Below are 13,491 nucleotides of genomic sequence, written 5' to 3'. Positions count from 1 at the left end.
ACTTTTCTTATCTCGCGAATCGATCCAATTACGAAACGTAGAATGAAAGGAGCGCACAATCTAAAACATACGTATCTCCCTCTCTCTCTCTCTCTTTCTCTTTCCGACTGTTACGCAAAGCCTTCTTCTTGCGAGAAGAAAAAAATTATGGTCACGTGAATCTCAATGCCGCATTAATTTCATTTTGCGTGACTCATAGCTTGCCAAAATTGGCCGCAAACCGACGATAGGATTCAAAATATAATAGAGACAACCGTATTCGCGCTATCCTTATATTATGCCAATGACATAATAATAACGTAATATCTTGGTAGGTACTTATATTATATTATGTATATATAATATAGTGATATAAAAATACACTAATAATCACACTTGTTTATTCGCTTATTTTAACAAAAGATTATGAAATTATGAACGAAGAACGAAGTCATTTTATAATGCATTTATTTGTCAGAATTACAGCTGTAACATTTGTAAGCAAAACGAATAAGAGATATGACAAGTTAAAAAAAAAAAAATACATTTTCCCTTTTATTCTTCTGTGATATATTTTCTTCGCTTTATTTTAATTTCTTTCATTTTTATCATTTTTCAATATATGTTTTTTTAATTTTTTAATATATTTAAATATCGTAAATACGAAGCATATGTATGAAATTTTGTTTTAGTTTACTATCTTGGGATAATGAGTCCGACAACAATTGATTATAAACGCCGTGGAAATAATATCGATTTTTTTTTATCCTTCATATATCAGGAAAATATTGGCGCAAAAAAAAAAAAAAGATGAAAAATGAAGCACTGTCGAGAAATATAATTGTGATTCCGTTAACGAGCATATAATAGCTCGTCTTCTAAAAAGAAGCATAATTCCTCTCAATGCAAATAAATCATTCCGCGCCGCAGCTTCCTCGATCGGGCGATAATTAATTTGCGCCTATACAAGTAAACTACGCAATCGAAGAGGAAACAAATGAAGGAAAATCATTTTAACGTACACGACGAAATTAATAGGAAACGCTAATTTCTACGAGCGACGTTCCTGTCTCGCGATTTCGCAAGAGTGAACTTTAATGTCAAGTTTAAACAAACGCGACGACTGCGTTTCGCCAGTTTCGCAAACGACGTTTCGCGAACGACGAGATGCCGACATATATTTGACGATCTCGCGTATTTTACGGACCGATTTCTCTCTCTCTCTCTCTCTCTCTCTCTTTCTGAGATCGCGAAATCGCACGAATTGCGAAAGACGGCAATATAGCGGCGATTGAATCGCACGCGCGCGCACGAGAGAGAGAAGATCTCAGGGGGACCTGCAGTTGCGACACGCGCACGCAATTACGCAACCTGCATATAACTTGCGTCGGGTTATGCGCCAGCATTACGTTGGACAGACAGCAGACACACACACACACACCCATATATATATATATATATATATATATATATATATATATACACACACGCGCGCGCATACGTATATTTACCATACCGAAGAACCGACGACACATCAAACTTAGTTCGCGGTATGCCGAGTCGTCTAGAAAGTAATATCGAATTTTTAAAAAAGATAAAAGACTCGATATTTGAGGAATTGCTAAGAAACGAGAAAAAGAATCTCATTACTCTTCGTCTAAAATCTTCTTTAAAATTATAATCGAATTAAGAGCTCGGCCTACTCTAAGAGTCGACAAAAAATTGATGATTTTTAGGATTCTTTTTGTTTTGAAAAATATTAGAAATTGATCGTTTTTTGTGTTCACATATGTCGGTCGACGACACATCAAACTTACAATTAGTTCGCGGTATGTCGAGTCGTCTAGAAAGTACTACCGAATTTTTAAAAAAGATAAAAGACTCGATATTTGAGGAATTGCTAAGAAACGAGAAAAAGAATCTCATTACTCTTCGTCTAAAATCTTCTTTAAAATTATAATCGAATTAAGAGCTCGGCCTACTCTAAGAGTTGACAAAAAATTGATGATTTTTAGGATTTTTTTTGAAAAATATTAGAAATTGATCCTTCTTTTTGCGTTCACATATCTTCTAATTGATATTTAAACAGTACATTAATTATTTTAAAATTTTACACATTTAGCTTTTTATTCACGATTATTTTGAGTCTAACGTGTTAAAAAAATGAACGATGTGACGTGTTGTTTCTCGTGTAAATGTCTGAAATGAAAAAACACTCGGTCTAGTTTTATTCAGTGGGATATTTTGGGGCTACTGCACCTAAATAGAATTTAAATAATTAATATTACACATTTTTTTTGTAATTTTCAAGAAATAAAAAAGTGACAGCAAAATTGAAACATATGATTTTAAAATGAATTTTTAGATTAACTTTATTTTTCAATCTGTTTCTAAAATTTTTTTCTGAAAATAGGATAAAATCCTAAAAATATTCTATGAAAATCAAGTTTTAATCATTTTAAAATTAAATGATGAAAAAGAGCAGTACGTCACACTGTCGAACCATGCATTTTTGAGCACGTTACGCACAGGGACTTGTATTGAACAAAAACCCAATAAACACAACAGTAATATAACATCAATATTATAATATCCCATTTAACAATGTAACGTGCAAGATACGTTATATTGCAATTACATGTATGGGAAATAACAACATTGATACTATATGTTGCTTGGTATTTATTGGAAAAGGCTAAATATACAAGCTTTACAAATATACTGACAAGGTGTATAAAAATAAAACGTCAAAAAGATCCATTTCTAATATTCCTAAAAAAACAGTCTTAAAAATCATCAACTTTTCATTCTGATAAAATAGAAATGGTCCCTTAAATTTAAATCATTCCAGAATAAATGTAAAGATCCCGCTTGAGAGAACGAGTCGTGCTCGAGAAGAACGGAATAAATTGTTTCATCTGTACTCGGAGCATTTTTCTTCAACACCCTGACGCGCTGCCGTTTTATAATACATCAGAATCAAGCATCGCACCTCGGAATCAAGGGCGATCGGTGTTTTCGAATTCCATTCTCGTGGGCGACCGTGTAAGACCCTGAGGGTTACGCGGTAAGGTTCTCTCTCTTCAGTAAAGTCTCGTATTTTTTTTTTTTTTTTTTTTTTTTTTAGGACGCCGCGTGATTTGATGAAAGCTTCGGGTATTTTCCGACGACATGACGATGCAATTCGATTAATATTTATCATTTTATAAATCTTCCAATGCATTTTGCATTCCATGCTTTTTTCTTAATTTTTTCTTTAATATAAACAACGAGAAAGAAAAATATACGTAAAAAATTCAAGTGGAATAATGAATCATGTTTAACACGTCCTGTGTCAACCGATCTTTAGTAATTTTCCGTTCACGCCTGAAGACGCGCCGCACGTGACTAAGTTTTTTTTTTTTTTTTTTTTTTTTTTTACAACATACATTTAAAATGACATATATAAGTCAAGATAAAAATATTAATCAAATGAAAAAAAAGACGCAAATTTGTAACGTGAGTTTCAATAAAAAAAGCAAAAAGAAAAGATGTCTATAACAATCGTGATGAACTTTCGACAGTTCTTATTTATTTTCTACATTTATGAAATTTAATAAAAAATATTCTGTATAATTATATGTATATTATCACATGCTAGGTTGATTAGGCGACAGTAAATGAATTAAGAGTGTTGACATATTGCAAACTTTTCTAAAGGGGGGCAAAACAAAACAAAACAAAAAAAAAAAAAAAGGTGGGGGGGGGGGATAGGAAAAAATCGTGAGTCCGAGAAGACTCTCCGGCAAAGGACGAGTCGCCGAGCGATGAATGGTTGATAAAAAAGTCAAACGGCTGGCGCGGTGACCCAACGATACAAACGACACGCGGTCAAGGTGGCGTTTCGTAATTCAAGCTGTGGACCTCCGTCGCTACTGGCACCTGGCATGCCAATTACACGCGACGCTCTCGTCTTTTTCTTTTACGCACGGCCTATCGAGATAACCCACTTTCCGCCACTTTCGGCCACGAACTGGCCGATCGACACACGGACCGGTCTGTCTCTCTCTCTCTCTCTCTCTCTCTCTCTCACACTCCTTTTGGCCAATTAACCCTTGACCTACCAGACTTGCCTGGGTCGATCTCCGCCAATTTCTTCTTTTACGCAAACTAGCATTTTCTAGAAACTTTATTACCTAATTATGGTCGTATGCGATTGCTCGGATGACGAAACCGGGATCGTAGCGAATATTATGCGGAGAAGCATATATCGATTAAAAGATTAGAAATTCATTATACAACTGTATATCTGCAGTCTCTTTCCCAATAAATAGAGTCCGAAGAATTTTTACTTTAAAGTACAAGTAAATAGAATTTCAGGATGTCTTAGGCATAAATCTTGTAAGAAAATTCTATGATCTTCTAAAACTCTTGTTTCTTTTAAAAGTTCCAGGTTTAAGTAAAGTTTTAAATAAGTCATTTAAATTTTAGACATTTGTGTCCTTTTCAATTTTGATCGCTAAAAATTCTAATAAAGTGCTGTATTTTCTTTAGTTGTTTTGTGATTCAAGACAACCTAATGTCCTCAAAATGACATATTCTTGAGCGAATTCTAAGACGATTTTTACTTTTACAAAATTTTGTCTGAAGTTTAGTTTCTGAGTTATAATTGAAAATAGTTAGCTATTTACGAGCAAGCAGGGACGGCCCAACGCGTCATGAGACTAATGGCTTCCCTATGGTCATTAATATTGCATAAAATTGTATAGAATGCAATAATAATTCAATAGACTTCAAACGATAATATTATATTATAATAATGACAATTACTGTGTAATATTATTAACTGTCTAGAAGAATCATTTGTTTTATGACGCGTTGCACCGTCCCTGCTTGCCCGTTGTACTCGGCTCGTAAATAGCTAACTATTTTTAATTATAACTCAAAATTTAAGCTTCAGACAAAATTTTGTAAAAGAAAAATCGTCTTAGAATTTGCTCAGGAACGTGTCATTTTAAAGACATGAGGTTGTTTTCAATCATCCTGTATATTTGATACATTTTATAAATTAAAAAAAAAATAAAATTCTATAAAAATTTTCTAATCTTTTAAAAACTGAGAAAATTCTAAATTTTTCCAGGGAATAGACACCCTCCAAAATATATAAAGGAAGAAAAAAAAAGAGAAATTGCGCTTATTATTTATTAATTATGTGTATCTTTTTTCATTATATATTTCATATGATCGATTATTTTCCCAGCGTGTTTTACTAGACGCAACCTTTATAACATGTTGTAAGACTCGTCCACGTGAGTATCTTTTAAAAAATAAAATTCAATAAAAATTTTCTAATCTTTTAAAAAATCTGAGAAAATTCTAGATTTTTCCAGGGAATAGACACTCTCCAAAATATATGAAAAAAGAAGAAAAAAGAGAAATTGCGCTTATTATTTATTAATTATGTGTATCTTTTTTCATTATATATTTCATATGATCGATCATTTTCCCAGCTTGTTTTACTAAACGCAACCTTTGTAACATGTTGTAAGAGACTCGTCTACGTGAGTTGCTTTTAAAAAATAAAATTCAATAAAAATTTTCTAATCTTTTAAATAAAAAAAATGTGAGAAAATTATAGATTTTTCCAGGGAATAGATACCCTGCGAAATATATGAAAGAAGAAAAAAAAGCGAAATTGCGCTTATTATTTATTAATGACGTTTATATTTTTCTCATTATACATTTCATATGATCGATCATTTTCTACGCAAGTGGTTATTCGCAAAACGCAATTTTTTAAACTTTTGAATTAAAAAATTGTAAAAGACAACAGCAGAGCTAAAAATAATCGCTGTGGATTAAATAATAAATCGCGGCAAATATATATTTACATATGAAAAGGCATTTAAAAATCTATCTTGTACGCAAAGAGGATACGATATCGTGAGAAATCGCCAGACGATCGTTGACTGTTAAAAATGACTTCTCGTTATCGTTTGACGTTCCGCAATTGACAGCACAGACGCAATCGATTCCTCTTTAAATCAACTTTTTTTTTTTTCTCCCAAATATTAATATTCCAACTTGTCAATTGATCTTGTCGCGTGCGATGACATTTCATTCCGCAAACTACGTCTCGCGACTTACATGTGTGACCTTTCCACTTCCACGAACTCGATGATAAAATCTGTTACAAGATGCAGAGATGTGTTGCGACACCGCGCGTGCCAAAAGCAAACGGTTGTAAATCAGCCAGGGGCCAGGGGCCAGGGGCCAGGGGTTGGGTTGACCCGGTCGAGGATGATGCTCGGCGACGCTGGGAAGAGAAAGAGGGGCAGGACTTACCGGCGTACGTGCTCTTGAAGCTCTCGTGAAGCTTGAAGGTGAAGGGGATGTGGACCTTCATCATCTCCATTTGCGGTATGCGCGGCGAATGCGTTATCACCCCGCCACCTCCGCCGCCGCCTCCGCCGCCGCCGCCGCCGAACATCAGGTCGTCGCCGTGGACGCGTAGCACCATCATGTTCCTGCAGACAAGACAGAAGACCCTTCTTTCAGATCGATTCTTTCATCGGGGAGTTCAACTGCTGTTTTCCGAGAAATCTCCAAGTGACTCTGCAACCGCTCGGCGAAGAATAAGGGGAGAACCTTCATCAACGCTAATTGTCTTTTACGCTCTTCTAATTATTATATTGTCTTATCGACGGTTATCTAAAGTGCCGTGCACGCAACCTCGAGAACGAACGTGATGGTTCTCCGGGTTGCTGGACCAAGGATTGCGACCAGAGTTTTATACATAAAACCGGGAAAGTTGTTTGCGCCCGCGGTTTCCAGAATAGTTCAAGAATCATCAGTCTTGGATTGTTTTTAAGCGATACCAAGCGGTTTCGAGAAAAAGATACTTCAGGGTAGCGTATGGGTTCTTCGACCCATTTTCGGCCTATGTATTTAGCGCTGTCAATCCACATCTCGTTTCGAAACAATCTATCTTCGTAAGGGTCGTAACATGTATCTGCGTATTTGTGATCGATTTAAAAAATCGTAAAGAAAAGTTGATGGAAATTAAAGGCTAATTAAAGTGCCCTTAAAAATCGCCAGACATAATTTTTTTTATTATTTTTATTATACCCTTTGAAATCGAGACACACACAACGACGGTCTTTATTTCTATTCTAAAGAGGGAGTGATGAAAATAAAATTATTATTATTAATATATTAAATTGTTAAATTAATAAATTAATTATATAAAAATTATTATAAATATATAAATTTATATATACAATAAAAAAAATATATATATAAAATAAATAAAATAATTATTAATATATAAATTATTAAATTAATTATATAAAAATTATTATAAATTTATAAATTAACACATAATTCTATATTTATATCGCTCTTGATCGAAGAAAGATCTTTAGGTTGATTTGATAGAAATTCTAAAAATAATCGAAGGAACGAGAGAAATTGCGAGCAAAATTAATACGATTATAATCGATGACTGAAAGTCAATTGAGCAATTAAAAAATTAGAAGCGTGTGTCATTAAAATCGATCGCTAATTTCAGAGTCACCATCGGCGATCGGATTCAGCAATTAAGTACCTAAGTAAGCAATTAAGTAGACACAGAACCGAATAAATACAGAAACGGTTATTTGCAGTCGGAAGATTCGATTAACGTGCGAGTCGAAGACGAGAACTGCCAGTGACCTTGCGACCTTGAGACGCGAAAGAAATATACGTGCGCGATAAAAGTAAATCGGCGAGAAAGAGAAAGAGAGAGAGAGAGAGAGAGACCGACAGAGAGGATCCCGATCGGGACACGCCTTCTCTCGAAGTCATGTGATACCTTAATTGGCAAGAATAAATTTGAACCTTTGAATGGAAGCAGGGAATTGACATAATTTAAATATATATTTTTTTATTAAATTCATGCCAATAACGAGAACCGGTTGTTTCTATTAATATATTTCAGAAAAAAATTCACAAAAACTGGTCTTTTGTTAAAACTGTTAAAATAAATAGAACATCTTTTTATATATCTTTTATGTATTCATCAATTATTAAGAATGTTTTCTAATTTTAGCTTTATTCGGAAATAAAATTCAAAAGTAGATTAGAAATCGACAATAGCAAATAGTTTTTTGTTACAAGATGTGGAATAGTGAATGCGAATCAAATCTATTGACATTTTTTATTCCATTGCTATTACATTTATTATTAATTCTATTATATAATATAACATTTATATATCTGAAGATTTTTGTTTTAAAAATTTCACATATTAATTAAATTGAAAAAAAAAAAAAAAAAAAAAAAAAAAACCTATTAATTTATATATTAATAAAAAAGACTTTATATTAATTTCATTTTTTAACCTATAATGATTAGTATGATTTATTAAAATTAAAGCAAAAATATCTTTTTACATGTAAAGTTATATAAATATGCAGTATTGAAAAAAAGGGTAAAATATTTTACAACGGTTTAGTTCAAAATAAGTTGAAAAATCTTAATAAAAATTGGGTCCGCAAATGAGCGTTTTGAGATATTTTTATTTTCCTGCTTTTATAGGAGTACTTCAAGCTTATTTTTATCAAAATTTATTTTTAACGTTAAAAGTTTAAAGTTATATTTTTATTATAATTTATACACCAAATAACAAATAGCTAATGTTTTGCCTTATACTTTATAATTTTATAGATAAAAGGTGTTCAAAATGAGCCCCCCCCCCTCCCCTTTCATGTTTATCCAAGACCAAGTGTGTTTGAAAGAGCAAAATATTCTTTCTTATAAAGATGTTAAACCTACAAAGACGTGAAAGGGAATTATTTTGAATACCTTCTCTAATAAAGTAAGGCAAAGAGCATCAGTTGTGTGCTATTTTTTTGCATAAATTATAATAAAAATTAATTTCAAATTAAAAATAAACTTAAAGTAGCTAAAAATAAAAATAACTCAAAAACTTATTTTTAGAGAGACTTTAACTCATGTTTATTAAATTCTTAAACATAACTTCTCTTAAAATATCTTACTCTCTTTTCTTCAGCATCCTGCATATATTAATGTTACGCATTATATATAGGTAATTTTATTCCATCGAATAGAGTCCAGGATAATAAGAAGCAAATTTTTAATTACTTTTTTCCATTCACATTCCGATCAACTTTTCTAGCTAACCGTGGATAGAAGGAATCAAAAACAAGTTCTCGCATCCTAATGTTTGGACTACTATGCTGATGTCTATCTATCTTTTACGCGTGCGTTAATAAGCGTGGAATTTAACAAATTAATATTCCTGTAACACGTAATCTTCTAATCTTCTCAATTTTTCCCACAAACCATTTCGTAGAATCTGAAGCGTGTTATTTAAATGTGATGCAAAGTATCTATATATTTTTATAAATCAAATTTCAGTACTCTTACAAGTTACAATCGGTGATCAACATAAAAATTTCCAAGGAGACACCTCCTACGTGAAAGGTGCATGTCTGAACTTTGTGACTTAAAGAAAACATTTTTTTCAATTACATCTCGGGAGAAGACGAGGTTTTAATTAGCTTGTAACTTACGAAACTTATCCTGCATATATTTATTGCACTTTTTTTCGATGTTTATGACACTTGCGCCATAAACATCTATAAAGTTTCATAATAAAATCTCGCAAGATATCGACGTAAAATATCGATTAGAAGGGGGAATAATATCCCATTTACTCGATTCCCTTTCTATCTCGTGTATTGTAAATTATATTATATAATTATATTCGATTAGATGCACTCAAAAAAAAAAAAATGACCTTGCAACTTCAACAAAAATTTTCTAGGTGTAAAAAACTAACTGAAACAGATAAATTATTAGCAAATACTGTGATACTGCATACATTTTGCACTTAATCAATTTAAATGACAGACAGAATTTATATCTGTATTATTAGTGTAATTTAGATAGAAAATTTTTCTGCAATGCCTATCTTAATGGGATCTAAATTTTCTAGAGACGTTGCTACAATATTGCTGCTATAAAATTCTATACGTGACAAACAATTTTCTAACAGATACAAAAAGTAGCGGTAAATTTTCATTGAGACATCTAGAAATCCATCTACATTAGCAAAATATTTTTTTGAGTGTTGTATATCATATAATTAAATTATATTGACCAAAAAGGTGATCGAATCACGATTAAATCGGCGAGATTTTTCTTGTGTGTTAAATAAAAAAGAAATGTCTTCCTCAACCAAGAGATAAGAGCGTCAAATATTTTTCGACTGGAAAACAGATACTCAAACAGTTCGAAATGGGAACTTTGTCCCGCTTCTATCATTCAACAGCTCTCAACACTCATGTGTGAATCGCGAAAGCTGAGGAGAAGAAAAAGAAAGAAAGAAAGAGAGAGAGAGAGAGAGAGAGAGAGAGAGAGAGAGAGAGAGAGAGAGAGAGAGAGAGAGAGAGAGAGAGAGAGAGAGAGAGAGAGAGAGAGAGAGAGAGAGAGAGAGGAAAAAGAGCGCGAGACGTGACGACAAGGAGAATTATTGCTCGCGATCGCGAAGAAGAGTTTCACGATTTACAAATATAGTGTGACTTAGCTTTCGAGACTTAGTGCCTACTTTCGAGACTTCCCCCCGAGCACGAAAGTGGCTGCGTCACCCGAGAAAATCAGAGACACTTGTAGCACGTTGTCGTCATCGTCATCGTCGTCGCCGTCATCGTCATCGTCCGCGAAGCGCGGAACTCGTATCTCTTGACCATCTTACTAAATTGTCGACTCTCTCGCATCAAAGCCTCCGCTCAAAAAAATGATCTTGCAGTTTCAACAAAAATTTTCTAGTAAAAATTTTCTGTAAAAAATTCAATTCTCTTGAAACAGCTAAATTACCAGTAAATATTATTGTGATACTGCAGATATTTTGCCCTTAATCAATTTAAATGGCAGAAACAGAATTTATATCTATACTATTAGTGTAAATTTAGACGGAAAATTTGTCTGCGATGTCTATCTTTAAGATCTATTATTGTCAAGGATAATTATATTTATGATTAATATTTGCCAATGGCATCTAAATTTTATAGAGGTATTGCTAGAATATTGCTGTTACAAATTTTACACGTGACAAACAATTTTCTAACAGATACAAAAAGTAGCGATAATTTTTAATTAAGACTAGAAAAATCTATCTACATTAACAAAATATTTTTTTGAGTGTCGCTTGCAGCTGTAGGTACGTCCAACAAGATTATTCCCCGTCGGTTCTTCCATTTTTTTCAGAGTTCAAAGAAATAGCGGAATGAATGCAGACTCTCATTTCGCAAAAAATATGTTCGTGTCTGTTAGTCACGTTATTTTGGAAGCGTGTCGAATGGTTAAAACGGAAGGGGGAGAGGGAGTTTTTTGTGTCTTGAAACATGAGCGGTTCGGTAATCGCGGTTTCAAGCCGTGCGATCAGCTGAGCGATTACTCACCGAAAGACTTGAGATTCAAGAACGATATTTTTAAAAGCGTCTAAAAATAGAGACTAAAAAATTATGGCTTGCTATTCACAACACATTTTGTACAATAAATCTGCGTTTTTTTATTACTCGCATCTATAGCGTGTGTTTAAAGCTCTGAGAGAGATTAATGATATTTACAATCCTACGATGGATTTTAATTAACTTACGTCATATGTAATTTCAATCATTAATCTACCTGTAATTGATCGAATTGATTCACAAATTTCCTACTCGAAAACAAAATTCTAGTTTATAAAAGATTTTTCAGAGATATAAAACAATAACTGATAGTTTAAATTAAAAATATTTTTAAAAAACTCTCTTTTGATTAATTTTTTGTAAGATCGATTTACGAGATATTTTTAGAAGATTAAAAATCACAACCTCTTGTCCAGTCATTTTCTCCTAATTAAAAGAATATTAATACACGATATTATAACAATGCAATCCCCTCATTCTTCGACAAACGATAATTATTCGATTAACTAAGCAAAAACAACAGCCAAGGTTACATCTTCGTCAGCAGACTCGTGATTAATTAGAAGCATCACAAAATATCACGAATGTGTAATTGACTAACGATGTACTTGCATAGCGAATTGTTTCACGTTTTGAGACTGGCCTTGGCTGGAATTTCATCACGAGAAATATTGTAAAAAAAAAAAAAATAACAATATACGGACGTTAACCTCTCTCCAGCGTTGCTGTGCCGAGCAATTTCACCGATTGATAAGTGCTCGTTATGTCTCGTGGAATCGACACGAGACGTGTCTCAACGTGATTTATTTAACCCTGGTAGGTCATACATTTTGTTGCTCCGTTTTTAATCATATTATGAATCACAGTCTTGTCGCAGTTTTACGTTCTGTCCCAAGGTGACAAAAATCTACAAAAAATTTATATATACACCTTGACATCTATAGAAAATAATCAACAAAAAATTTTAATCCTTTTTTTTTTCTTTTTTATTAAAGTCTTTCAGAATATTTTATTGCCAAAATATCAATTAACAGTCAAAACGACTTACGTATGTAACTTTTAAGAGTCAGCAACGCGACGCGACGCCGCCGGAAAAATAGATCGGAAAAAACCTGACGCTCGTATCTCTCTCGTACGTGTACGAGATATCCGTGCAGCTATGTCGCGCATATGCGCGAGAAAAGGAGGATTACCCAAGGAGAAAGAGAGAGAGAGAGAGAGAGAGAGAGAGAGAGAGAGAGAGAGAAACAACGTCATATACACACCTCATGATAAAGAGGAAGACCCCGCAGAAGCATATCAGCACGGCGAGCACCGAGAAGATGTTGGACAGCTCCGCAACGGACACCAACATCGCCGTCATCGTCGTGTCGCGTGATTCCCGCGTCGTCCTCCTCAACACCGGGGTGGTCCGCGCCGCCCGCACACATGCACGCACAACACGCACACGACGACACGAAGCCACACCACGAGCACCGTGTCCTCCTCCTCCACCGCCACCTCCTCCTCCTCTTCTTTTTCGCGCCGCTCAACTGTCAACTGTCAACCTGCTCGTGTTATTGTCGTTCCACGTTACTCTCGGAGGCGCTTGACGAGCGCGCCGTCGTCGACACCTCCGCATCGACGTCCGCGCGCGCGACGTCGTGCGTCAACTGCACACGACGACGACGCCGACGGCGACGACGCTTGACTTATGCAATTCGCGCGGCAGATGAGACGCTACCGGCCGAGAGGCGACGCGTCGCCTTCCCTGCCATAGTCGCGAAGGTATCGGAGCGAAGAGAGGGATATGTAATAACCTGTACGTCGAAAGAACGAAAGAGAGAAAGAGAGATACAGGCGAGCCGATCGACGCGTCACGTACCGCCTGACGGACTAGACGAGACTGAGCGGCGCGCGTCACTTATACGCACCTATATTCGCGCCGTTCGTTACTCACGTCGCCGCGAGAGCGCTGGCGTTGCCGCTATTACGAATCGAATAAAAATTTTATTACGGTGATATGTAGATGATATATAAATAATTACGTGCATGTGATATCTATTTTTTTTTTTTTTTA

The 13,491-nt window shown here is 34.5% G+C and overlaps 1 protein-coding gene across 4 annotated transcripts in view; it reads right to left on the bottom strand.

The window, feature by feature from the left end:
* The window catches only part of LOC140673755 (cell growth regulator with RING finger domain protein 1), a 28,264-nt gene that overhangs the window by 14,283 nt on the left and 490 nt on the right, over nt 1–13,491 (bottom strand). Inside the window, exons 2-3 of one of the 4 annotated variants that reach the window (XM_072906887.1) lie at nt 12,698–12,971; nt 6,304–6,485 (exon numbers count right to left, since the gene is read on the bottom strand). In XM_072906887.1, coding sequence (XP_072762988.1) covers nt 6,304–6,485; nt 12,698–12,795 — 280 coding nt within the window. In that variant the 5' untranslated portion in view covers nt 12,796–12,971. Of the gene's footprint in view, nt 1–6,303; nt 6,486–12,697; nt 13,376–13,491 lie in introns of those variants that run through there. The other 3 variants (XM_072906888.1, XM_072906889.1, XM_072906886.1) reach the window with 3 other exon arrangements.

This window comes from Anoplolepis gracilipes, chromosome 15 (genome assembly GCF_047496725.1).
Source record: "Anoplolepis gracilipes chromosome 15, ASM4749672v1, whole genome shotgun sequence".
NCBI lineage: Eukaryota > Metazoa > Arthropoda > Insecta > Hymenoptera > Formicidae > Anoplolepis > Anoplolepis gracilipes.
This window is presented reverse-complemented; position numbering and strand designations above follow the sequence as displayed.